This window comes from Anser cygnoides, chromosome 9 (assembly GCF_040182565.1).
Source record: "Anser cygnoides isolate HZ-2024a breed goose chromosome 9, Taihu_goose_T2T_genome, whole genome shotgun sequence".
Classification (NCBI taxonomy): Eukaryota; Metazoa; Chordata; class Aves; order Anseriformes; family Anatidae; genus Anser; species Anser cygnoides.
The window spans coordinates 8,315,374-8,342,580 of NC_089881.1; the positions used below are offsets into that span (position 1 = coordinate 8,315,374).

The window sequence follows — 27,207 nt, forward strand, 5'->3', positions numbered from 1 at the left end:
TTTAGCCTGAACTTGGCGTATTATTACTGGGGTGATTTTTCTTAATACTTGTAAAGGAAGCCATTTATCCAGATAAATAATTGAAATCTGGAGATGCGTCAGGGTGACATGGCTGTGACTGTTACTAAATATTGAAACATTAAATAAGTAAAGATGCTTAAAGTTTTAGACCTTTAATGTGACTGATTTTATAATCATTTGGATGCCTTCCTGTACATTTTCAATGACATATTTGGGATTTGGAGAGTAACTTGCCTTCCCTACCACTACTGCCAATTTTGTGTTATTTTTATTTATTTATTTAATAAGAGTATTTCAGTTCTATTTGCAAATACTGAAACTTGTCGATTGTTTGAGGCACTTGTGCATATTTCCATTAACAAAGGGCAGCAGGCCATCACCTGGGGCTGCTTTTTGGAGAATAATGAGCCTGATGCAAGCAAGCTGCTGGTTCCGAGCTGTGAACAGGGGACCCCCTGACACACACGCTCTGGTGTCAGTCTCGTGGGTTTGATCAATACTACTTTCCATTTAAAAGGGGAAATTAATTGTTTTACTTCAGAGAAGGCCCAGGTTGATTCAGTACATGGCAGGCCAGCACCTGACTTGCATGGAGAGGGAAGAGCCACCGCCACATCTTCCTGGTGCTCTGCTGCTGCCTCGGCATGGGGCGATGCTGCCTTTTATTTTGTTTCCCTCTGCAAAAATCAATAGGCAAGTTCCATCAGGATCCCTGATGGATCTCAGAGGACTTGTGCTTATTTCTCTGTTTCTTTCACAAGTGACTCAAATATTACATGAGCACTCTTTGCCCCCCGACTGCAGGCTTTTCCCACCAGCCTGACAGTGACTGACTGGGGATGGGGGCTGGAGGTGTATTTGCTGCAAATGGAAGGAAGAAAACCCAATTTTCTACAGCTTCTGCCTTGAAACTAAAGATTTGTGTGTCAAGCTTTCTCTGCTGCTTATCAGAAGTATTGAGAGATTTCACATCCCTGTTCCCCCAGCTGGCATCCTCGGTTTATATCTTTTCTCTGTGACGAGAGCAGAGTGCTCTGTAGACTGTTGGGCTGGAGAAAAATGAGGTACCGTAGCATTTCTTGTACAGAAAGCTGTATGCCAGGAAGAGCAGAGCTAAAACAACTTTTTTTTATTATCATTATTTTTATTTTTTAAAAAAAGGTAGGGCCAAGTCTATGCCCAGCAGTTTTGAGTGTAGTAGAAAGCAGGATAAGCTGGTGGATTGTGTAGAGTAAGGCACAGGCGGAATTTCTGCCCCTCTGCTTCTGTTCTGGACACTTCCTTGCCCTGAAGCTGCAAGCAATGTCATTTAAGATAAGCATTATTACTGCAGTCAGCCATTGGTGTCTCATGTTCTGCAGGTTCAGTGTCTGGATCTGGCTGGAAGCGCTCCTGATGGCAGAAACTTGGGACCATACTGTCTCAGTCTGCCCCTTATCTCTGCGTGAGCTGAGACTTGCAATCCTGAGGCAAGCAGTACCCACGCAGTGGGGTGCCGGGAGGATTAATGGTTCTAAATATTGGACAACGACAAGTCAGCACTGTGTGCAATTGTTGTGAGTCAACTTTGAATCCTTGCCAAAGATGGCTTTTGCAAACAAAATTTAGCACTAATTTGTCAATGGGTTAGTTTGCAGTATGATGTAAAGCACTCAGTCGTATAATGAATCCTTCTGGATCGAAAGAAAATGCTCATAATGACTTTATTATAAGTAAGTGCTATGGTTAAGTGGACAAAATCGATGTAGGGTATTTCTGTGTTTTACCACTGACGGTTTGCTGCGTTCCTTACTACCTGTGTCTGCCTGGGGGGCTGAGAGGGTTTTGTTGAAGATTTTTTGTTTTTCTCCTAATTTTGTCGCCTTAACAAAGCTGTCAGCGTTTGTTCTTCGCTCCTTGCTGTGCGAGTGCCTCAGTGAGCCCTGCACGCAGCCAGGTAGCGCCCTGCTGTTTCTGCAGCTCAGAGCTGGTGCAGCCGCAGCCCTCCCAGGCAGCTCCGCTCCCTGCTGCTCCCCGAACGGGCCCAAACGGCACCGGGCCAGCACCGGCGGCGCAAAAGCAGCTCTCTACCCCCTCTCCCCCTCCTCTTCTGCGTGCCACGCTCTGCTTTTGTCTCAAAAGGACCTTTTTTTTTTCAGACTATTGTCCCCGTGACAAAGATGAGCCATCTGTTGTTCTGCTTTCTGGGGCTGAGACCGGGGAGAGGCCAGGGCAGCGGGGTGCCCCCGGCCTTCCCGGAGCAACCTCCCCTCCCCGCGCGTTCCCTTCGCGTCCCTTTCCTGCCCCAGCCCCACGGGCACCCCGCGCCCTGCTGGCGGAGAACCCTGCCGCGTCCGAAGGCAGCGAGGGCAGGCGCCCCCCCGGCCCCCCGCCTCTGCCTCCCGCGCGGGGCTCCTGCGGGCGGAGCCGGCCGGTGCCGTTGTGCCCCCTCTGCTCTGCGCCGCCAGCGCTGGCCATCGGCAGCAACCCGGCTTCACCGGCGGCACCGGGGGGCACCGAGCTGAGCCTGCCGGGGCTCTCAGCCTTGGGGGCCGAGGGGGGGGGCGGGGGGGGGCCGGGGCGGGCTCAGCGCGGGGCTGCGGGCGGTGCCGGCGCCTCCCCGGGGCGGTGCCGAGAGCGGCGGCGGCGGCGGCGCGGGGCCATGGTGAAGATCGGCGTCCAGCAGCCGCCCGCGGCGCTCAAGCCCGAGCAGGAGAAGGAGAAGGCGGCGGGGGGCGATGGGGCGGCGGGCGCCGTGCTGCTGCCGCCGGGCGCCGTGAGTGCGGGGGGCCGGGGGCGGCGGGTGGTCTCGGTAACGCTGTCCTGCTTGGGGAGAGCCCCCCCCCCCCCCGGTGGGAAGTTCAGGGTCCGGTTTGCGCCCCGAGCTTGGGGTTTGCTCCAAGGGGCGCCCTGAAGGTGCTGGAGGCCCGCGGGTGCTTGCTGAGGTCCCGAAGGGTTGGGACTGGGGAGGGTGGGGAGGGGACGGGGCAGGGCGGCTGCAGCCCGGCGTGAGGCTGCGGGGCTTCGGCCCCGGGGCGAATGGCCGGCATGGACGAGTGGCATCGGAGCGCGGCCCTCTGCTCTGGGCTTTTGCTTGGGGGAACGTGGTTCGGGGTCTGTCAGTCATGGCTGAATTCCACGTCGGAACGGCTCTGAAGGCTCAGGGTTGGCATGGAGAGGAGGCGATGGGAACGCGGCGGCTGGTGCTGGAGCAGGATGGGAAGCGAGGGCTGAGAGCACAGGCAGCTCTCTTCAGATGCTTTGCAGTCTCCAGGGTGGGAATTGATGCGCAGAAGTTGGGTTTGCTGGCTTCAGGCGGTGGGTGTCAGAGAGGGCAACGGGCAGAGGCGTCGGGGCAGCCCTGGCAGATGCCGAGAGTGGCCGAGGCCCGGGGCAGGGACCCCTCAGTCCCAGCCGTGTGCGGCTGCTGCCCCTCTCCAGGAGGGAGCAGGCGCTGCTGGAAGGTGAGGTGGGCGCTGTCCTGCCTGGCCAGGGGCTGAGCGTTTCTGGACAGTCTCTCCTGCCAGTAACCGCCAGCTGCCAAGCTCCTCTGTGAGGGCAGACCTGCCAGGGTAGGTAATGCTTTGGGTAAGGGTGAAGGCTCCAACCAGAAAGCTGGGCCAAGTCCATCTTGTTCCAGCGCTTTGATATCAGAGGATGAGGTTTAAACGGCACTTCTGCATTCGTCTTAAATGCCTCAGACTGTGCACGCAGTTTGATCATTTACGGAACCCAAATATCTATCTCACTGACCCAAAAACCCTACGAGGGGCTGTGGCTCTGCTCTGTTGCTGCAGCACCGCAGAGCATCCCTCCTCACGTGCCTTGCCAGGGGAGCAGCAGTTACCTGCCCCAGGGAGCTGCTCTGCAGGAGGTGTGCCAGCAGGCTGCTCAGCTTTAGGCAGAGGTCAAGGAGTCACCTCCATCACAGCGACCTTTCCCATCGCACGCTGGTGTGCTCACAGCACGCTTGCCTGTGCTCTCAGGGTCTGAATGTGCTCAGTCTGTCGCTGTTGCACCTATTAATGTAGCTCCTAGAAGCTGTCTAGAAACCTGTAATGGGGAATGTGGCCAACTGTGTACTCTCAGTGATTTCCAGACGTGGTCTTTTCTTCTTACGAACAAAAGAAGGTGGTAGGTTTCTTCCCACCTTTGATGTCAAGCTCTGAAAAGGCAGCCTGGAAGTTGAATGTCACGCTGGACCTCGAGCTCACACAGCCAACGAACCAGCTCTCTGCAGCTGGGAAGTTGGTCTTTCTGCTGATCCTGCACAAGCTTAGGCAGGATCTGGATCCTTCTCACGAGCAGTGTGTGAACAGGAGTTTAAAACCAGTAAAATAAAAAATAAAAGTAGCAGAAGCTTATTTCCATTGCGAGTGCTGCCAGATTCCAGCAATCAACATTACCCTGATTCAGGTCCTGCTGGATGAATGGAGTTGTTTTAAGTAGCAAATTATATATTTGGGGTTCTTGTCATTGCCTTGAGCGTTTCTCTGACTCCTGGGGAGCACTGTGTTGTTCTTTTAAGCCCACAGGAGCTACAGAGGAACTTAAAAATAGGAATTTAAAACAAAGGCTTTTCAACAGTTCCTTAATTCCAGCAGATGGGCTTGTGAGGAAATCAGCATCAGAGCGTGACAGAAGAGCAGGAGCAGGTTGCGGTGAGTTGGTGTAACAGGAGGATGTTCAGGGAGCACCGCCAGCACAAGGTGGCCCGTTCCTGATGTTATTTTTCAGGGTATTTATGCCACTGGTTTCTTCAGTAATGGTCTTTCGGGAGTAGTTTGCGCATAGCTGGACCGAGGGGGTGTTGCTCTGCAAAACATCGGACCTTTGAGGCTGATCTCTCAGGAGTCAAGCTTTCTTGCCACGCTCTCTCCTGCTGCCAATAATTCCTGTCTGTGTGCGCCTCGCTCTAGCTGCCTTGCAGCAAAATGGCATTGGTGACATGCAAACAAGATGCTCTGCATTCCTTTCCTCTTTGATCTCACAACTTCAATCCCGATGATAGGAGCAGGAGCTGGGAAATGATTCAGCGGCGGCTTCCATAGCCTGCGAATTTTGGCAGGTGCTTCATAAATGCAAAGATGTGGCAGGCAGGAAGATGTCTGTGGTACTAACGCGTCCTGAAAAGTAGTAGGTGAGGAGTGCTGACAGCAAGCTGGCACGTGATGAGCCTTGTGTTCCTCTGTTGTGCAGCTCCCTCTGAATTGGAAAGAACATGCAATTTGGACTCAGTCAGAAAATCCATGTGATTTTCAGGCAACTGCAACATTTTAAGGGCTTATACAAGAAACAGTCTTGCTGTCATTAGTAGAAGCGGGGAGGACGTAGCAGCCTCAAGCAGAAGGCAGTTTGAGGTTATACAGTCAGTAAAATAATTTGTTGTATTTATTGGAAAATATTTTCTTGGATGTAAAATAGTATTCAGTGAGTTTTAATTGAACTCCAGATTTAGAGTCTGGAGTGGAGATACATATATCTGCTGTATCATTAAAGGCCCTGGGATACACGCTCCCTGTGTTTGTGATTCATTGTTTTTCATTAAAGTCTTCTGCTTCATGAGGGGTGAATGATAAGAACCGGAGGGAAGAGACTTCTCTTATCCCCCTCGGTCCGTACGTAACAGAGACCGGCTGCTCAGCTCTCTGTGCCAAGATCCCTGCTGAACGTGCCTCCCTGCCGACCTGAGGGGCAGCATCTCTTACAGCAAGCGCGACACCACAGGCTCGGGGCCCAAGGGCCCAGGACAGCTTGCCGAGGATGAGGAGACGTCTGTGTGCGTCAGGGGATGCTTTCGCAGAGACCTTTGGGGAGAGGAAGCAGAAAGCCAAGCCTGTTGTTGTGTGTCTGGAAAAGGCTGTGCTCAGACAGTGCATGCAGTCGTTCATCTTCTGCTTGCCGGGAAGGTGAACACGGAGGGAAGGACAGTGTTTGCCCAGGCCCTGGCTGCTAGCTTTGCCTGGTGGGAGCGAAGGGCTTGGTGACGGAGGCAGGAGGGTGGGGAGAGCTCTCCCTGCCTGCAGGTACTGTCGAGCCCATGGGAACACCTTGGCAGCGGGTCAAAGCACGAGGGTTTGAGGGGCTTTCCAGGATGCACGCAGCGATGCCCTGTGGGTGTGATTGATGTTTTGCTGTTGGCTTCAGTCATAGATAGCTTTGATTTCATGCCTTTCATTTCATCTGCATTCCCTGAGACTCTTCCTTTTGGTGGGCCCTTCCTGTTAGTCTGGGAGGCAGAAAATGCTGCTCACAGGGACTGGTTTGCTGCCCAGAGCAGGAGCCCTCCAACCCTTCTGTCTGTCTGTGTGGTCTCTTTGTAGGCTGCACATCAACCCAACTGTCTAGTGGGGCTTCTCAGCCTCCTTGCTGCGGGCTGCCCCAGCCTGCACCCTGGTGTCTTGGGGTATTCCTGGCCTTTCCCCAGCCCTGCTGCATCCACATGGGCTGAAAGGAGTGTTGTCGCTTCTTCTCTGTTTGCCGTGGTTTGGGGGTGCTGGGGAGGGGAGGGAAAGGACTGAATTGGAAAAAACATCTCTGGACCCCTACAGGATGTGCTGTAGTGAAATGTGAGACTCCAGGCATTAATATTTGATAATCCATCTGGGCATGACAAAGGATCTGGCTAAAACTGGAAGGGGAGATTAAGAGGGAATGACTATTTCTAGCAGAAAAGTTATAAATGGGACTGAATTTGGAAACGCAGAGCTCTCTTTCACCGAAGACGTGTAGACTGTAGAGCTGCAGATGGAGAAACGTGTAATCTCCATCTCGAGATGTATATTCTCCCAAAGCTGGAGGAGAGCCGAAGCCAGTGCAGCTTTGCACGTAGGTGCTCTGGGCGTGGAAAGAAGCTGTTGTGCTTACCTGCTTTGGGCACAGCGAAGTCTTTGGAAAAACACAGAAAACTAAGAAACATCTTTGAAAAGAAGCAGTTTTGAAAGGAGCAAATGAACATTTGCCAAATGTAAGCAAGTGGCAGCTTCTCTGTATAAGCTGCACGTAAAAATACTGTACTGCTGTAGTCCGCTGGTAGTTGTTGTGTATCGCTGCTCTCCTGTACAGCAGCGAGCAGCAACTGCACAGCTGGAGAGACTGAACTTCTAAAGAAGGGGTTGTTCTTGCATGTATATTTGCAATTCCTGCTTTTGTGCTACCAAATCTTTGCTTGTTAATGGGTTTACAGGAGATGGAAAATCCATTTTCACTTCTGAGCTGGTGTTTTCTTCCCAGTTGACGTGTGAGAACATAAGCATGTATATTTAATGCCAGCGTTACCTTTTGAAGGAGGACAGTGAGGTAGGGGCTGGTTTTTTGCTTTTTTTGTTGTTGTTTGTTTAATCCATCCCTTTAGATACACTTTGCAGAGCTTTCTTCCTTGCTGCTGTGGCCACCTGCTGAAGTCAGATTGAACAACAAAGCTGAGAAGAGTAAATCTGTCTTCTCTCTCTCTTGCTATTGTTAAACTAGGCACCATTTCTTTGCAGTGAATTTTCAAGTGTAGGACTGACTGTCAGGGTTTTCCTATGCTGCTCTGGGGAGGAGAAGAGGTAAGTGCTGTTAACATTTCTGAAAGGGAGCTGTGATTTCATTTCATGGTGTGACACTAATCTTCAGGGTACGGCAAGTGTTGTAACCTGAAATCCGGTTCCTTGTTAAGGTGTTCAGCTGGTCCAGCTCTTAAGCATCTTGGGCACAGCCACCTCTTCCTTTCTGCTGCCCTTTCTTGAGAATCAGCCACCTCCAGCAGAAGAATGAGGTAGATAACAAGGGACAGATATAGCTTAATATGCCCCAACCAGGTAGCAGGGTTTAGCTTGCCTTTGGGGACATCCAAAATGGCTAATTGGCTCATGATTGTCTCCCCCTGCTTGACTGTAGAAGCTCAGAGGTGAGTGCTGTAATTTTAGATTACAAATCTGTTCGGACCCCAGAGCTGTCAGGACATGGAGCTCCCTGGGGGAAGTGGTGGTTAGAGCTCAGGCATGGTGTTCGGGTGAGCGCCGCCGCCCCGCTGACACCCTGCTCTGGTGCTTCATCCAAAGCCATCGCGAGAGGTGAATGGCTTTGCATGAAATTGTGGGAAACCTTTTGGTGCATGCAGGTTCCCCTGTCACACTTTCTGCCCTCAAATGTCTTGAGGCAGCACCCGATCCTTTGTTCCTCTTGCAAAATCAGTCACTAGCCCTCACAGCTCATGCCCATGGCTGCCTGGGCCTCTTGCACAGGTTCATAGGTGTGTTTTGTTTTATATTGGAGAGCTGTACAACGTCAGTGTGGGAAATGCTGAGTATGCGAACATCAGAATGGAAGTCTGTCCACACGAGCGCATGGTCCCACTGTCCGGCCGTGTGACGGCTCCTCGCTTCGGCAGCACGTGTGGCACATTAGGAGGTGTCTTACTCTGGAGACTTGGACTTTATCCCAGCTTGGCACCAACCTGAGCGCATGCATAAGACTAACCCTTTGTAATTGTTCCCAAGAGCTGTTCCCTGAGTGCAATGAGACCCAAGGCACCAGTGCTTCCCCGCGCGATGTGTGGGTGACTGGCGCTGTCAGAGCCGTGCCGACACGGCGGCGGTCAGACGCGTGGCCTGCTTCCTCCGGAGCTGCACGTCCAAGCTGGAAGCCAGCAGGCTGCCTTCGTGGGCAGCCGGGAGCAGCCGCTCCTCGCCACACCTGGGAGGAGGAGGAAGGCCCGGCTACACTGAGAACAAGCTGAAAGCTGTTGGAACTTCCTTGCCTCAGTTTCTCAATGTTTTTAAGTGTTTTTGATGTTGGTCAAAGGTCTTATAAGGAGTCAGGTGTCGGCCCACCTGCATGTGTCTTTACCTTTGAGTCAAGTCTCTCTCTTTAACTCTGCCAACCCCTCAATTTAAGAGCTTTCTGTACTCCTAAAGCAGCTCTCTGCTTCGCTCTTGCTTGAGCTGCCCTTTGTCTTTAATTACTCTGGTTAGGTTTTAGACCCAGTGCCAAAGCTTTGCCTTTTTTCTGCTCCTGAGGAAAATCCCCTTTCCTTTAACTCCTCACTTCAGGCTTTCAGAAAACCCTGGCTTTCACTTGGCCGTGCTTGCTCCTTCCTGCTCCCAGGTGAGGTGTGCTGAGGTGCTCCAGAGGCTGTTAGCTGCAGCGGCGGGGGTGTTGGGGATGCTGCCGCGGCTCAGTGACGCAGGGCTGGTTTTCCCCAGTGTCACCGTGAGCGGCTGCGGCTCCTGTTGATCTCTGGAAATCAGGCTGTGTTTACCCAAATCCATATTTTGGCAGTCAGACTGTTAAACAGGTTGGGACATTTTTTGCCTCTTTGTCACAGCTGTTTATTTTTGCTCTGTCTGCCTGTCACTTCAGTGTGACACTTGGGTCTCTAGCTAAATGCCTTGTAAGCACAGCCTTGTTTTTACAACAGGCTTTGTTGGCTCTGCTAATGCCCTGAATGGTTTTACTCCCAGGATATAGAAGAGGGAGGCTGGAAAACCTCCAGCTGGAAGTCGTTGTGCCTCTGCCAAAAAAATAAAGTATATAGAAATGAATTCCTCATCCCTGTGCAAAGAGGGAGAATAAACAGCCCCTTACTTCAAAAATCAGATGGAAAAGGGAGAAAAGAGAAGGTTTATGTCTCTCTTGCTGACGGAGGAGAAGGAAAATATGATCACTGGGTGCTTAGGAGCTCTCACGTGCTAGGCTGCATTTTTAACATCCTGCTGGCTTTGTCGTATAGCAACAACACTGTGGTTTTTAATTAGCCAGTGGTTGTTTTTGATATTCTAATTTCCAGTGCTGCAGAGTGACTCCTGAGGCAGGTGGCTTTGTTGCTAGTCATGTGCGGTGGTATCGTTTAAAGATAAAGATATGATTAGATTCATTTATTGCAACCTTTTTGCCTTCAGCTGTGATAGTCTCTTAATTACAGCCTTTTTTTTTTTTCCCCTCTGGTTTTCAGGCATCTTTGAGTCCAAAAGCCATCAGTTGTGTTCTCTGTGGAAATGCTGCTGCATGGCCCTGCACAAGCGCTGCTCAAGTACAACATGCAGAAGTTGCCTTGGAAACTGTGTGCCATATATATATATACGTGTGTTTGTGTGTATGCATGCACACGCTATTTTCTTTTCTCATCTAAAGTCTTGGGAGGGCCCGTCAGTCTGTAAGGGCCGTCCTGTGCTGTTCTGTTCCTGGTCACAGGATTGTTCAGAGCTGCCACGGCTGGTGCTGCGCACTGACCCCTGTGGTTCTCTCCCAGGGCACTGTTCTCCATGTAGTGTCACCTGGTATTTCTCTTCACTTTGCTCCCTCTCCTCCCTCCAAGCATAAATGCTTTTGAACACAAGAGTCTTTTCAAATAATTATTATTTTTAATTTTTGGGGGGTCATCTGGCAGAGAAGCCTTTTTTGGGACATGAGAGATGCTTACATGCGTGCAGGACGCAAATTGTTTTTGCTGCGATGATTTACCCCTTTGACCCTCTCTCCCTTGTCTTCTTCCACCTTCCTTTCCCTGTACATTGTCTCTCCCTTTCCTTTCTCCAGTGCTCTGGCTTGGCCATCGCTCCAGTCCCAAGCCCTGGCCAACCGCTCCTGCTCGCTCTGCTCATCCCTGGGAGCTGCTCAACACCCAGCCGCTCTGGGCCTGAATGTCTCCACGTGGGAGCAGTTGTCTCTGGGAGGCAGGTCTGCATCTCCTTGCCCCACCAAACTCTGCTGCTTACCATGCGAAACAGCGACACGAAGTGCCCAGCAGCTGCGTGTGGGGTGCTGCCTGCGGGGTGACTTTGCTTTGCTTGCAGGAAGAGCAGGCTGCTTTGGTGGGGTTCACTTTCCCGAGACATTTTGATGCCCAAAGCCAAGTCTGGTGAGAGGTCAGTCCCTATCAGCTTACGCCCACTGTGGCAGCACTACGGTTTACCAGCAGTCAGCTCTGATTTTCTCAATCTGAAGTCAGGAGGTGTTGTTACTGCAGGTCCTCACATTCTGTAAAGCAGTACCATGTACATGGGACTTCGTATGCTGTAGGTAGAGACCTTCAACTTATTTTTCATTTTTCTATTTTGGCCTTTGGTTGCCAAAGAGTACTAAACAGCTAGATCGGTTAGATTTTCTGATGTGGGTTTCCAAGGTTTTGAGCCTGCTTCCTTTGAGGAAGCCACAACTGCCTGTGTCAATGGCTGTAATTATGTAAGCACATCTTCCACATCAAGAGCTCAGGCGACTTCCTTGAAACAAGCAACCTCCTAGAGATGGCTGATATTTTTTACTGCCTTTCAGATAGAGCTCCTCTCAAAACTGCATCCCGTTGAGTATTTACTCTGCATCATATTTCTCTCCTCACTTGTCAATCATCAAAATCACATCTACTATTTTTAGTCGCCCCAAGCTTCTTTGCATGTTGGGGGTGTATATTAAGACACTTGCCAAGCTGTGTCCCCTGCTCATCAGGCCCTGCTACGCCTAAAATGAAGGATTTGAAATCTGTGTGATTCCTAAATGCAGGGGAAAATGGTTCATGGAGAACTCAACAAATGCATCCTTTAATCAACTAGATGTGTACAAGCAAATCTGGCTTTAGGCTTATTTGGATGTTATGTTATTGATAAGAATATATGTGCTTATATTACACTCATGTCAAGTTACATAAAAATGGGGGAAGAATGTCTCAAATCTTAGAGCAACCAGAGGGGGGAAAGACTGAGAGAAGTGATGGCTATGGTGTTTCTCTATCTAAGTAATTAGATGTCATTCTGGAGGGAAATGGAGTAGAGAAAGCTGATAAGCTCTGAAAAGCTGCATGCCTTTAACTCTTTTCCTGGAGAAGCTGCTATATTGTTTTGATCTCCTGGCAGCAGCTGACAAAGGGAGGCAGACAGAGCTGCTTCGAAAGCTGAAGAAACAGGAAAAGGGCATGAGCTGAGCCCATCTCTGCAGAGGCGGTATGCGAGTCAGGAAGGAGCAAGGCATGACATGACACCTTTAATTTCCGCACTTTGTCATCTTCAGCAAGATGCTGGTGAGGAAGAGAGATTGAATCAAGTACCTATTTTTCATAAGCCTGTACTGTATTTGTAAGACATATCAAAGATGACACCTCATCAGGTTCTTGCTATCAGCTCGCGCTAGGATTGTGTTTCCAGTGGCCCAGGACCTTCAAGGACTTACGTATATTTTTAAAAAAAGCATAAGTTCTTCAAAAAGATGGAAGATACTGGGCCACACCACTCCCACTCGGAATCTGCACAGACCTTCCCTTAAGAAAATCTCCCGTGTGGACGTCAGTCCCATGCGTGGGCTAGGGAAGGATGCGAAGAGCAAGCGAGGTGCTGCTGAAGCCCGGTCGCCGGCACTTGGGAGCAAGAGGCGGTGAGCAGTTTCCAGCCCAGAGCAAATGCTCGTGCGCTGCCACCTTTGCTGGCCATGGAGGGCTGGAGCTGTTGCTGACCTCCTGGCTCGGAGCTTGGCTCTAGGCTGAGGCTCTTCTTGACCCCATCCCTGCAGAGCTGGGAAGCCAGAGGGGTTTTGCTCAGCAGTGAGAGCCCTCAGCAGTGCCCCACAGGCATGATGGTTTCTCTTCATCGTGTCCTCAGCAAGCCCTGAAATTCTGAAGAAAATCCTGAAAGACTAAATCAGGACATATTTTTGTTCCCAGACTAATTTCAAGCCTCCTTTACCAAATGGTCTGTAGCATAACCTCATCTCCTCCCATCTGGGTATCTGCTGCCTGTACTCTGTTCCTGCACTGTCCCTGCAAGCTGGCAGGGCGCTGAAGCGTATCGAATATCCTGTTTTATCCAAGGAAAGGAATTCCTTTTTATATTCCAGTGTCCTGCCTGCTGCCAAGTGCTGGTCTGAGCATCTGCAAAGCGATCACGCCTGCACACTGGAGCCGACTCAGCACATCTGGGTATTCAGGCTCGCATGCTGGAGCTGCCTCTGTCTCTCGCCCGGTGGGATGAAGTATTAGCAGGACAATGCCTGGCAGAAAACCAAGGCACGCAGGCGCTCTCCTTGAGAAATGGATGCTTTCCCCATATGGAGGAAGAGTGAGCTGTGCCTTTCCCTCGGGCTTCATGGGGAAGGAGCTCTGCCAGCTCCCACACACCGGCCGGTGGCCGTGGCCACCTCTTGTTGCACTGAAATACCTGTCCCTGCCTCTGCCCAGGGATGGCTTTGACCCCAGCCTTTCCAATTCTCTTGACCAAAAGAAACCATATGTGCTTGAGACAGAAAATCGGTGGGGTGGCTTGTTGCAAGAGGAGCATCTGGTTAACGAGTTCTTACAAAATATTAAACATCTGGTGAGCACTGTTAGACAGTGCTTTTGTGTGTTAATATTGTGATTTTTGCCCTCAGTGAAAACACGTGTCTCAGAGGCGTGCTTTGCTCTCCAGGAGAACCGTGCTGCTGAGTCTTGTTTCACGTCCCCACCGCAGAAATTGAAGAGGGTCGGCAGTGCTGCTAGATCTGCAGAATCCCCAGTGCTGCGTGAGCGCGGCGTGCCATTTTGTTTGCCAGCTGGTGGCCTGGGCCTTCCCAGGTGCCTTTCCTGCAGCTCACTGCTGGGACAGTCTGGTTCCCTTTATAACAAGGGTAGCAGAAGGGAAAACTGCTCCCGTGCCGGGGAGCCAGGCATTCCTATGGCAAGAATGGATGGAAACCAACTGTGATGGATTTTCTGTTTTTGAAATATTCCCGTTTCTGCTGCAGGGAGAGGCTGTCCTGTGGGAAAGGACGTGTGCTGCACCGTGGGTAGGGAGCAGCCTGTGGAAGAAGCCTCCTGGATTCTTCCAACCTGGTGAAGCTTCCTTACCCCAACCGAAATGCTGCTAGAGCAGGTTGGGCACAGCTCCTTCCACCATCTGTAGGCACTAAAATGCCTCCGGCCCGAAGCTCAGCTGCTGGCTGATGTGTGGTTGGTTGCTTTTTAGTTACGGCGCATGCATCGTGACGAAGGCTGGTGGCCTTTAGGTCCGGAAGGAGGTGTACATTTCTGTGAAGGTTTGTGCTGGTGATTTCTGCACAATATATTGCAGGGCTGTGGTTAATTGTTCCCCTTGGCCTGCATGACACTATTTTGAACCTCATTGCCTTCACTGATGCTCCGTCAGAAAAGTAGCTGTTGAGTTTTTTTTTTCTCTCTCTCTTAGACTTCAAGGTTTTTTTTGCCCCTGGTATTTCCTAGCTTCTCTCAGGGCAAAGCCCTGAGTAGCTTCTCCCACCTTCTCCCAGATACAAAGCTCAGGCGATTCTCCCTAAGCCACGAAGGCTTTGCAAGGAGCCAAACCCATCTCCTACTGCAGCGAGGGGTGAGATGTCTCGCTGTGTTCTTGGCTGTGCAAAGAGCACAGACCTGCTTAGCAAATAGCAAACCAGCAAGAGCTTATTTTTCCCTCCCTGCCGTTCTTCAGACAAAATTTGTCTTTTTAGAGAGCTCCTCTGAACTCTCTCCCCAGGCTCACTGGGAAGTTAGCACTTGCAGCTCCTCGAGGTAGCAACCAGTGCGTTACCCATCACGGGAACCCGGCGCCTTTTGGATGTGCTTCTCTTGCCGAGCATTAAGCGTTTTCTCTGCTGTGCTTCAGTGGTTAGTAGCAGGAGAGCTTTTTGTTCATTTTCACCCCCCGTGTCCGCACTCCTCCTCCGATGGCAAGTATCTGGGGAAATCTGTTTTTGTGAAATACTTGACATGCAGCATGACTTTCCCATCCAAGCAGTTCATGGCAGAGAGCCTTTAAACAGAATTGTGATTTTCTTTTTCTTTTCTTCGTGGCTTGTCACAGTTGCCACCCCTCATCTGTAGGAGGAGGGGGAGGGAAAAAGAGGAGATGAACTTCAGATGCTTTATTTTTCAGTTCGCTCATCCTGTTGTTTGCTGGAGGAGTGGCCACAACCTGGTTAAACGCTGATCCTTCAGTGTAGGGAGCTGGCAGAGTTGCTACAGGTCTTTCCAAAGCTGGGATGAAGAGGAAATAAATATAGATTAATTTCTCCTGGAGGTGTGCTAGAGCTGCAGCTTTCCCAAAGCTCTTTGGTCAGAGGCCTCGGGGCTTCAGCACCTGCACCGCCACCCTGTGAGTTTTGGCCATGCTACCCTGGAGAAGCTACCTCCTCTTTTGCTGTTGTCATGGGTATACTAGTGATGCATCTCAGACATGAAAAGCTGTTATTTTCTTTCAAATCTGTTTCTCCAGCTTGTATCAATCTCCAGCTGGTGAGAGTGTTTTTCTAATCAAATGCCTCAGATCCCAGACTGCAGAGAGGGAGATGAGCTGCAGGAGCTCCCTGGTGTCGCTCCTCTGTCTGCTTGCTCATCTGAGGGTAGCTTTCCAATTTTCTGGGTGGAAAGTGGGGCATCTGTGAACGGATTTCTTTCATCTGCTTCTGAAAGCCCTTACATCCTCCTGCTTAAGTTTTCAGAGAGTTATTTTGGCAGGACAAACAAGAGCCTCGTGGGCTGGGATGCATGCTTCCCAGGAGGTCGCCCTGCCGTTGCACTGCCCTCCTGTTTGAAGGGTGTAACAGGGCGAGCTGACTCCTGCCTACATAGGTCAGACAGCACTCTGAAAAAAGCAGGTATCTTTTCTTTTGATACTCGGACCGGCCTGCATGTTCCTGGAAGGTGTGACAGAGTCTGCCTGACAATGAAGGTGAGGCAATCAGCGCGGCTGTTTGGGTAGGCTCACCCCACCAAGGAGGTACTAGCAGGTACTTCTCTCACCAGTCATTTCCACGTGGAAAATTTCCCCTGAAGAATGCTGCAACAGTGTCAGTATATCAGCAACAATGAAAAAAATGAGTATAAATACAAAAGCAATGTAGTTTTATCCAGCGGCTATCCAGTTGTTACTTCTGCATCCCTGTTCCTTCTTCCTGATAGCCTTTTTTTGATTGATCTTTATCACCACTGAAACAAAGCCGGATTTTGTTCTGAGCCGTTTGTAGGAACCAGGGCATACATGTATGTTTGTATGTTCACACACATCCATATATATGTGTATGTGTGTATATATATATATATATGGGGCAGTGAGAGAGGAAAATGCATAAAAAGTGTTTTTACTCTTGCCAGAGCGCTGCTAGGTGTGAAATCAAGTTACAGGACACTGCCCGCATTCTTCAGTTGCACTTCAGAAGCTCACGCGTGGCCTTTACATGAAATATTGTTGATTTTCTGGTCTCTTGCAGCAGCAGCTGACTGATGCTCTCATTTTTGCCTTGCAGGAGGAGCAGGCTCCCGCGGTGCAGAGCCGGAGGTCATCGCTCAGTGGGGTGTGCTACTTGACCATGGGTCTCCTCGTACTGCTCCTCGGCTTGGTCTTCGCTTCGATGTATGTCTACAGATACTTCTTCATCACCCAGGTATGGGTGAGCGAGGAAGGACTGCTGGCTCCTTGACCCAGAACAAGCAGACAAGCTGCTTCAACCTTTGGTTTGGTGCTGCTGTTTCTTCCTTTGTGTGGTGGTGGTTCAGGAGCCAGTGCTTCTGGGCCCCGCAGATGTGTCTGAAGCAGCGGGTTCAGGCTCACCTCCATCCTGACTGTCAGGAAGGGCCTTCTGGAAATCCTCCTTTTCTTCTCCTTTGTTTTTTGTTTTTTAACTCATATAAAAATATCCTGCAAGTTCTGCCTTGTGAACCCAACATTACTGTGGTCAGTGGTCAACCAGTTTTAGAGCATGTCCAGAGCAGGCCCTGGACAGAGCAGGGGGGACAGGCGAGATAAAAGCAGCTTTTTGCAATGTTTTTTTTTTTTTCTTAGGCTCTAGCACAGAGAAGCTCTGTAGGCATAACAAAAATAGGTGCTGCTATTAATAAAGCAAGCAGTGAATAGAGAAGCGAGCAGGAGATGGTGTGGCAGGTGGGCCTACAGCCTCTGTTAAATTCAGCACCTTTCTTTTCATGTAGGCTTTGCATAGCCTGGCCTGGCAGAGGCACTGGGCTTGCAGCATTGTGGATTTGAGTAACTGTGGGTCAGAGCATGGCGACTGGGACGCGGTAGGGCTGCTTTTTAAGTAGGAAACTGCTGAGCTCTGTGGCTTGCTGAGTGTTTAGCTAAGAAAGCCCAGAGCATTGATTTGCACTGAAGACCTCATTCTGCTGTGGAGCAGCTATTAGTGAATGAGCTCTCCCAGGACTGTAGGCTGCATTCAGCTCTGCAGACAGCACTTATCCACTCAGCAATACAGGCTTTTTATACACTTCCTTCCTCCATACATGTTCGTGCTGTCAAATTAATTTGCAATCCTTGTTTTCAGATACATCAATTCTTTATTACCTGTGCTCATTTATAGCTGGTCTGGAATCCCTGTGACAACCGTAGGGCTGCTCACCCCTCCCACACAGCAGTGTGAATATGACGGACCCATGTGCAGGGATTTTGGTGCAGGCATTTGTTTATGACTGGGTGGCAGCCACTGGTGTTGAGGGCTGGTTTATCAACTGGGTGATGGACAGCGTTTGGTCCATCAACCAGTCAGTAACCTACCCTCGCTGCTTGCTGAATGGCACTGGGAAATGTCAGCTGCTCAATTTGGGGCTGTCTGTTGTTACCCCACTGCCTGCAATACCAAATGAAAGCTTATGTGCAATTACATAGCAAAGCTTCTTCAACAGAGTCAGAGATGGTCTGGGGACCAAGGTGATGGAGCCTTTATGCTCCAGGTCTCCGATGGCTGCAATTTGTCCCTGTGATGCTAGTGCTCAGACTTAATTGTTCGCCCTGGGGTAGCTCTCTTACCTGCAGTTTGTGCTTCTGGAGTCCCAGAGGGCAGCAGCTCCTGATTCTGTCTTGGTGCATTTGCCATAGATGAGCTACAAGTGCCTTTAGAAGCGATGCTTGGCTTGCTTCAAGTTTACATGCCTTATACAGAAAAATGCAATTGCTGGAAGCTCTATCTACAAAAGGATCCTGAACAGCCTAGTCATGAAATTTAAGAGCCTCCTGACAGACGTTTTACCTTTCTGATTTACCCCATATGAAATCCCACAAGGGATCCTTTCTTCCCTTTGGGACTTGGCTAGCAGAAAAGGAGACATGGTCGTTTCACAAGGGTGTTTTGCACTCCCTTCATCGAGAACGTTTTTTGGCCGACAGATTTTGAAATATTCTTAAGTGCCTGTTTGATAAGTATTTTTACCCAGTTTGGGGACTTTTTTTTTCCCTGTGTTGGCTCTCATTGTTAATGGGGTGTGGGGTGTACGTGTGTTGTGTCTCCAGCTGGATCTCATCCCCACAGCTTCCCCGTGAGAGCGTGTTTCACTGCGGCGTCCTTTACGAAGACTCGCTGTACTCGCCGTTCAAGGGGCAGCTGGAGCTGCATGAAGACGTCAAGATTTACATTGAGGAGAACTATGAGCAAATCAATGTCCCGGTGCCGCAGTTCGGAGGGAGCGACCCTGCAGATATCATCCACGATTTCCAGAGAGTAAGGCGCTCTTCCTGGGCGTAGTGTGGGGGGCATCAGCACGGTTCTCATGGCCTAGCACTATTGTTGTTGTCACATATCTGTATGATGATCTTGTTTTTGAGCTCTCCTCCTTCTCAGGGCCCTGTCTGAGCTTTTCCAACCTGCTTGGCTTGCATGTTAGGCCTTGCTAGGGAGGTCCTTGGACAGGTTTGTTGCTTAAAAGAATTTCTTGTCTTCCCTGAATTTTTCTTTTGGCCGTTTAATGTCAGTGTGAGGTCGGTGCTTGCTGAAGTCAGCAGGCAGCGGGAGGGCCTTCCCCTGTGAGCTGGTGGGATGTGCCAGTGTGGCTGAGCGTTGGGCATGGGGTTGGAGGATATTTCTGGTGGAAGTGCAGGACAGCTGCTGGCACAGCCTTCAGGGGCGAGCCGGGGGCCTGCGGCCACATGAGGAGGGGTGGCGAAGTGCATGGAGAGGGGAGGGAAAATGCAGAAGAGAAATGGAAACTGCTGTTCACCAGGAGTGTTCACCAGGAGTGACAACGAGCAGATCCAAGGGCTTCTCCAGGGCGGGTTGAGGGTGCTTCAGCCTAGAGTGCTCCTGTTTTGCTGAATGTCTCCTCCTTCCTGCCCTGCTCCTCACTTCAGTCTCTTTTCAGCTACCTCCACAGCCATATTTCATTGAGAAGGGCTCAATTCCTTAATCTCTCTGCTTGGAACACAGGGTCTGACAGCTTATCATGACATAACGCTGGATAAATGCTACGTCATCGAGCTGAACACCACTATCGTGATGCCTCCACGCAACCTGTGGGAGCTGCTGGTTAACGTGAAGGTACAGCTGCAGTACTGCTTTATTTGGTGTGCTTTTCTTGAGTTTGCTTCTGGGTGCCAGTTAGAATCTCTTGGGAAACAGAAAACAGTGTCTGTGGAAGTAAGCCTTGGCTCTGACAGAGCTAAGTCTTCATGTAGAGGGGAAGCTTCAGGGGCTGTGGCTGAAATATTAATTTTGCAGACAGCACAGTAACACTGGCATGATGGATGAACCTGACCAGGGTAGCTCAGGGAAGCAGCAGATTCCTTTCTCTGGTGCTTACTGATAGGAGTCAAGGTGGGGAGAAAAGGGGGCAATTGCAGGGGGGCAATCTCACTCTTGCTGCTATATTTTGCCATTTGCAGAGCTCTTGGTACCCTGTGGGGAGTGCTAGGCCTTCTCTTGTACTCTTTTGGGGGTGGAATCTGTGCTGCTTCCCTCACCATGCTGAGGGCTGAAGCACAGCACTTGGTCTGATGCAGCTCTGCTCACAGCAGGCATTAATTGGGTCTAGTGCCAGCAGTTTTGTTCAGTTCAGAAACCCGTGCTGGTGTATTGCAGTGACTGAAAACAGCCTTAAAATAGAGCACTATTTAATCTTAACAGCAGGAAAAAAAAAGAAACAACAGGATTTTTAAGGCTGCAGAAGGTAAAGCAAAGCAGTGTTTGGCTCTTGAACTCCCTTCCAAGACTGTCTGTGTAGAAGAAGAAAAACAGTGTAACTCTTTTGCTAATTCCCTTCAGTCAGTGCTGCTGCATGCAGTGTGATGAACTTTGTAGGATTAAGCTGAGAGGTGAAAGGCTGGGCTTGAGAGATGCCTGATCTCCAGTTCTTGTCAAACTCCCAGCTTGTTTCTCAGCAGTCCTCACAATTTTGTGCACCCTGACCATCTGTTAAGTGTGCTGGGAACACCACTGGGGCACAACACGCATTTATTTACAACTCTCTCCAAACCAGCCACTGTGGCAGGTGACCAGTCCCTTGGGCAAAGGGAAATAGAAAAGAGAGGAAATGGAAAAGAGTAGACTCTCAGCAGAAAACTGGGAGATTGGAAATGCTGGTCACGTTCTAAAATAACAGGTATAAAATTACAGGAAGTGAAAATGATGCTTTGTCTTTATCAGAAATTGAATTAAAAAGGGGGATAAAAATACGGTTAAAGTGGTCTTATGACCATTATGACCTTAATTCTTTTAAAAGAGTGTAAAAGCAGACGTGGGTTTAAATAACTGATTATTGGGATGGACACATGTCCAATCTGTCCGTGCAGGTTTTAACGTGTACTTTAGAGTCGCTGTTTTCAAGTGCTTAGCTTGCTCTTGAGCTCACAAGAAGTTTCTCATTGTGAGGACAGTGAAGCAGGGGAACAGGCGGCACACAGAGGTTGTGCTACCTCCATCAAGGGGTTTCAAGACCGGACTGGATATAGCCTCGAGGAACTTGGCCCGATCCCATAGCTGCCTCTGCTTTGAGCAGGAGGTTGGACCAGACACCTCCTGCGCTCCCTTCCCAGCTGAATTATCCTGTGAGCCGTGGCAGTGGCCTGTGTCAGGCAGAGAGGGCAGGTTTCTCCCTGCTGCAGGGACTTTCATTGCCTGACGATGTGGTCGCCTTCTCTGAAGTGCTTCTGTTTCAATGTTGGATGAGCTGCATTGGTCCCCGCTCCTCTTGGTCCTCCGTTTGCCTTCCCTGCTCCTCTGAATCCAGCCAAGTCCCCATTGAACGAGACTAATTTCTGGGTGGAAGTTCAGCTTTGAAGATGTTCAGTGGCTTCATGCCTGTTTCTAGAACCGAACCTCAGTCCAGCAGATAATGTTAGCTGTTTGCTCTGGCAGGCTGTGGCAGCAGAGGGACTCGGTTGAAGCCCTTTGCCCTTTCCTCAGCCCGGTGCCCTGTGCCCCTTTGCAGTGCGGCTGCTCGTGCCTTGTGCCTGCTCTGTGGTCCCAGCTGCGTGCAGCCACAGCTGTGCCAGACCCTGCTCAGGTTTCAGCCCTGCTGTCACCTGTACGCCTTACTGGGCCTCTCCTCTCTCAGGTTTTTCCCTGCAAATGGCAGTTGTGCTGCTTCCTGCAGGCTTATGTGTGGATAGGTGTAACGGCTCAGTGACCGGGGCTGAGTGAGTATCTGAGAGAAGAGGATGGAGGGATGCTCCCGCTGTGCGGCGGCAGGAAGCTGGAGATGACCCGGTTAAATGATGGATGATCCACATCTTTTGTAGAGCCCAAGATTAATTTCCCTATGGAGATGCTCAGAGCTCTAGTGTTCTTGAAACTGTTAGCAGAGAATTGAAGGTAACATGCTTTTTGCACAGTCCTGTGATGGAGGAGCGGCAGTTCCTGACTATTTCAGCTCCCACAGCTATTTAAATCTAAAACAATGAACATAATGGATTGCACGCATGTGTGTGTCTGGTTCTAAGACCTCTTGTCTTGTCAAGGATATGACAAATCCTGAGCCCCAATCTCACGTGTTAACGTGACAGCTTGTGCCAGTAACTGCACGTATCATGTGCCCTCTCCTGCACTCTCCCGCTGAGAATCTATAATTGAATTTCTTGTGGAACTGTTGTGTTAGTGTAATACAGACTTCCACTAATAGCCTAGCGCTCCAGCACTAGAGGAGAGCTTTATTGATCCAGAAGGCTGTGCCAGCCCAACAGCACGGCACTAACTTAAGGCAGTGTGTTTCCAGGTGTGTCTCTGTGGAGATAACCAATCCTGTGGTGGAAATTGAAGAGATGAAGTTTGAAATTGTGCTGCCGTTGCTTGCTTTTTCCCCTGCTTATATTTACAGTGGTCTCTCTTTGGGGATCTGCTGATTCTTTTATTCCTTTGACTCTTCTTAAGCAAGTGGGACCATAAATGAGTCTTTGCTTCGTGGCCTGGTTAGCATCTGGTCTGCTCAGAAGTGGCCCCTACCTCAATCTGGACTTGTAGCACGGCTCCCTGTTGCCCCTGTGGTGCCCAGGCAGTGGTGAGACGCCCTGAGCACCTGGGCCCCTCCACTCTGCTGCCTTCACGAGGTCGGGCACAGCTTGCAGAGTCTTTGCTGCCAAGCAGATCTCTTTCCTGCAGCAAAAGAGGTGGCCTCCATCCCTGGGAGGCTCCCAGCTCCTCCATTTTCTCTCTCCCATTTTTTTCTAGCTCCTGGTGGCGCTCTCCTACATCTCGCCCACCAAGCGCCCCACTTACCACCCTGGTCTTCAAAGCCACCTCTCCACCTCAGCAGCAGGGAGACTGTGTGTGTCCGTGGTCATTGCTAGTCCCCATTACTGCAGGCTGTAAGGGCAGGAGGTCACTGGGGTTGTGCTGAATGGGTCACGGAGGAGGGGGAATTGCAGAAAAGTTGGGAATCTGTTGGAATCTCAGCAGGGCTGGGGTTGGGGGATTTTGCCTTTTAAAGTAGAAGTAAAATTCACATTTTCAGTGGAGCTTCTGGTGTTTCACCTGAGCCTGGATCCCCCTCCAGATGGGCTTGCCATGCTCTTAGAGCTTTGCACGCTCTCCTGTAAAACTGGGTTTAGTTTCTAACAGGGTCAATCCTACTCTGGCTTTACCTCCTGTCTGAGTATTCGGTTTTTGAAACTGTTTTGTGTGCCCTGTGCTAGTAGCATGGGAGAGTTGAATGCAAGGACAGGCAAGCACATTAACCAGCCTTGCTTAGTGCGGCTGGAGCCTTCAAGCAGCGAGTTCCCCCAGGTGCGGCCGTCTTTGGCGCTCCGTGCGAACCAGGTCTTTGTTAACAGATCACTGGTCATGCTTCTTTTTTTGTGTGTGGAAACTGTCATTTCAGAAAGGGACGTACCTGCCTCAGACGTACATCATCCAGGAGGAGATGATCGCGACGGAGCACGTCCATGACATGGAGCAGCTCGGCTCCTTCATCTACCGCCTCTGCAGCGGCAAGGAGACCTACAGGCTGAAGCGGAGGAGCGCCAGGAGACGTAAGAGCCTGGCAGCTTTCAGCCGCCCTAACTCGCTTTCCCCCTGCATCCCAGTCATTGTTTCTGCTGTAACAGCCATGCTGGCCTCCTCGTGGTGAGAGGGGAGGTTTCCCTGCGGGTGTAAGCACACAGATTTTTTTGAGGTCTTCCCCATTTAATTCAGCTGAACCCTGGCCTGCGATGCTGCTGCTGCAAATGGGTGCTGGCTGCTGTACGTGTTTCTATTGCTGCGTCTCTCGGATTAATCGAAACGTTAATAAAGATGCTTGCAGGAGCTAGCACTTCATTCGTATGTGGACTCCTGGGGCTGAACTAATAGCAGTACTGTTGGGAACGGTTTGGAAAATTTCCCTAATGTAGATACCTGCTTCAGTGGCAGCTATTCAGAGCAGATTAGGTCTGCAAATTGCCTTTAATTAATTAAGCTCTCAATAATATGGAAAAAGTTGTGAGGAGGGAACAATAGACTACCTTAAAATGATTTCATGAAATGTTATGTATGTATCTTATATACAAACGCTAATGTCCTGCAAAAAACTCCATAGTTTCAGTATTTGTAGTTACTTGTTTTTAGATACTGTTTTAGATACTGGTACATTTAAAGCCTCACCTGAAACAGCTTAAGGATGCGGGGAGCATTTTTTGTTCTCCAGAGAGGCTGAAGCCATGGCAGGATCAGTGCGTATGATGATTCAAACAGCCAGAAGAGGATGATTTTAAGCCTTCCTTGGCTGCAGCCAGGGCTGTGCTCTGTACCAGCCTGTGACTTCTGCTGGTTTTGTGGGGCTTTCTGGCCTGTGAGATAACACTGAGATGCTGTCAGCTGAAATCAGCTGTTTCTCTGTGGCTCCTCCAGCTCATGGCAGCTCTTATTGCGGGACTAAGGCCTAGATAATGTGGCTATTCTTCCAAAGAAGAGATTATGCTGCTTTTCATACAGGCTGTGTTGTTCCTGCATTTCAGTGTTCAGTGGTTGCATCCCATCTGCTTTCCTTCCCCCACTTAATGCAGCTCTTGTAAATTAACATTTGTTTTCTCCCCATCTCTCTCTCTTTTAATCCCTTGTAGGTATCAGTCGACGTGAGGCTGGGAACTGTCATCGTATTCGTCACTTTGAAAACACTTTTGTGGTTGAAACTGTTATCTGCAAAAAATCATGAGGCTGCTGTCCTGTTGTAACCTTCCTTGGCTTTGCTTGCACACACATGCTCTCAGCCCTCTTTTAGACATGGTAATGTGTCTTACTTTATTTTTATTTTTATTTTTACTCCTTCCCTTGCTTGTGAAGCTCTAACCTCTTGGGTCCATCGTGGCCTCACAGTTGATTATCTTTTTCTTCCTCCTGCCTACCTGAGATGTTTTGCTGGGCTTAAATTTACGCAGTGGTCACAGATAGCCTGGGAGTGAACGCAGCCTCTTCCATGCCACAGGACGGAAATCTCTTTTGGGAGCAGGCTTGGGGTAAAAGGGATGGCCAAGAAATAGGATGCTGGAAACAGGTGCTCTTTTCCTGGCTGAGCAATTTCCTGCTGGCAGTGTTCTGAACCTGCCTTGGCACCAGGACAGAAGGTGTGTGACAGGAGGAGGGCAACCAGTTTGATGCTGACGTAACTACCAGGAATACGGAATCAGATGCCCTTAGGGAGAGAACAGATGTGAGGCTACAAACAGTAACTCAGAGAACTCAGCAGAGGGGGATTTCTGCCCAAACCGTGCTGTGGTGCTCCCAGCTTGCTGCTTGCTGTTCTCCTGAAGGCCAGGTTATCAAACAGAGAAAGCAGCCTTTACATGTTGCCCCTGTGAGTACTCCTCGCCACGTGGCAGTCTGCTCCTGAGCCTGGCGTGGCTTGGCACAGCCCTCAGAGCGGCGTGGGGTGCCCTCGGGTGAGCCCCCGGAGGGTGGGTACGCGGTGCTGATGTGGGGTGGCAACAACGTGGCGATCATAGCGCTGCTTGGGGGCCACGGAGCAGGGAGGCTGCGTAGCCACATGCAAGGCTGCATAGCCTCACTCTGCCTCTTTGTAGAAGAGGCTGCCATGCCTGTGTGCAAAGTGGTGTCAGCAGCAGAATTGGTAGTTACTGGCGAGTACAGAAGCAGATTTTTTTGTTTGTGTTGAGAGTTTTCTTGTATAACTCCTCCAATAAAAGCTGTTTTGATAGTAATTCCTGTAGCCCTACTGTATATCACATCATCTGAGGGCACCGTTGTGGTACAGATATTGATACAAGGCAAGATTCAGTGCATCGATATACTGCAGAGAAATTGTGTGAACAAAATTGCATTTCTATTGATCATTGGAGAGAAGAATTGCAGAGTAATTAAATATTCTTCCCTCTGATCCATAAATATAGTTAAAACTAATTAGGTTCTTAAAATGCAGGCAGTTTTTTGGCTTGAAAGAACAGCATGAAGTTCAGCTTGGCACATTCTTGTTAATTGGTTTCCAGCAAATCTGGACTTGTTCATCTGTTGAAATGAGCTTGTTGTTTTAGAAAGAGGAAGGATAAAGTAAATGCAAGTACAATCATTAATTCAGCAGGACCAAAAAGTGAATATATTTTAGAGTAAAACTTTTAATAGTAATACTGTGAGCTAGTTACTTGAAAACAAAACAGTATCTCAAATAGTCATGTAAAACAACAGGAATTAGTATGTCCTTAGAGGCTGAGAATTTATTTTTTCGTATAAATATAGAGTCAACCAATAATAATAAATTTTAACAGGTAGAGGAGGAGATGTTGGTCTCCTGCTTTAAGCTGGATGTAAAACGAAGAACTGCATGTACTTCATGCAGGTTGGTAAGGAAAGTTTCCTACTGCCAGAGGGTATTTGCTTTTCTATAGCACAGCTGTGTTTTTCCAAATCAGCCCTATCAGCTCTATCAGCCCTAGCCTTTCCTTGCGAAGTGGATGACAAGCAAGTCAGAGAATTGGTTTGCTTGGTGGAAGTACCACAAACTGGTAAATTTAAGCCCTGTGTTTCTCTTCGTTTCTGGGCACCTAAGCCTGCACTCAGGTGAGCACACAGACCTTTTCCCCCTTCCTTCTGATTCTGCATGAATTAACTGGTCATTGAATATGCTAACTCTGTGCAACCCCGCAGCTGTAAGGACAAGCCCTGGTTCTTTAAGATGAACTGACACGTTCGCTGTTTCATAGGGTGAGAATGCAGTTGTCTAGAAAGAAAACACAAAATGCTTTGTATATTTTGTCTGGTAGGACTATTACCTCTTAGGAAACATCCATGGGATAATAAAATCTTTTACCTCTGATATGTAAAGCGTGTGTTTGTTGAGAATGAAAGCACATCCCCTCCGTGAAGCTATTGCCCATGCCCTGAGGTGTGGAGGCTCTCCCCAGGGCGATGGGATTGCTGTGCGGGGATGCATCCAAGCCGCCAGCTGCCAGAGCCTGCCCATGCCTGCAGGCTTGAGGGCTTCTCTCCTTGCCATGCCAAATTGAGCCAGGCAGGACTCACTGGGCTCTTCTGAGCTGTCTGCCCCGCTTCCATCCTGGTGGAGAAGTGTCTGAACAGTGTTCCTGAGCTGGAACATTGGAGCTCTTTCCAAAATCAGTCTCTAGTCGATCAGTGAGGAAGTTAACGTAAGGCATTTTGCTTGTTACAGTCTTTGTATTTACCTCTTCAGTACCTGGACGCCTTTTCCATTGTTGGGGTTCTGTAGAAGAGTTTTGTTCTACAATAATGGTGTTTGCCGAAGCCTGTTCTGCAGCTAAACCTAGTAATTTGGCCTAATGCAAAGATGGAAACACCATAGCTTGCAAAGGTGTTTTTTTGGAGTTGTATCTGACAAATACACTGTTCCTCTGTGTCCGTGCCTCAGAAAATTCCTGTGGCTCTTCCAGAGGAGAGAGCAATGAGGAGAAAGCTGTGATCTGGATTGTGCACTGTTATGAGATTGTTTACTGTGAAAATGAAAATGTGTTACTCTAAGAAATAAATGCTGAGGAGATGATTTCAGTATGCACCTCTTAGAACCATCTGTCACAATATTAGAACGAGAAATGGGCATATTCTGGCTGTTGATGACCAGCGCCTGGAATACCC

The 27,207-nt window shown here is 49.6% G+C and overlaps 1 protein-coding gene across 2 annotated transcripts; it reads left to right on the forward strand.

Annotated features, from left to right (window-relative positions):
• Positions 1-2,614: 2,614 nt before the first annotated feature.
• Positions 2,615-26,413, forward strand: ITM2C (integral membrane protein 2C). 2 transcript variants are annotated; one of them, XM_048063073.2, is made up of 6 exons: positions 2,615-2,776; positions 16,204-16,341; positions 18,217-18,405; positions 19,108-19,218; positions 22,991-23,141; positions 24,210-26,413. In XM_048063073.2, the coding sequence occupies exons 1-6, from the start codon at positions 2,663-2,665 to the stop codon at positions 24,299-24,301; spliced, it is 795 nt and encodes a 264-aa protein (XP_047919030.2). In that variant the 5' UTR covers positions 2,615-2,662; the 3' UTR covers positions 24,302-26,413. The 2 variants fall into 2 exon arrangements, with proteins under 2 accessions (XP_047919030.2, XP_066858616.1); XM_067002515.1 differs by having other exon boundaries at positions 16,204-16,340; positions 18,201-18,405.
• The last annotated feature ends 794 nt before the right edge of the window (positions 26,414-27,207 follow it).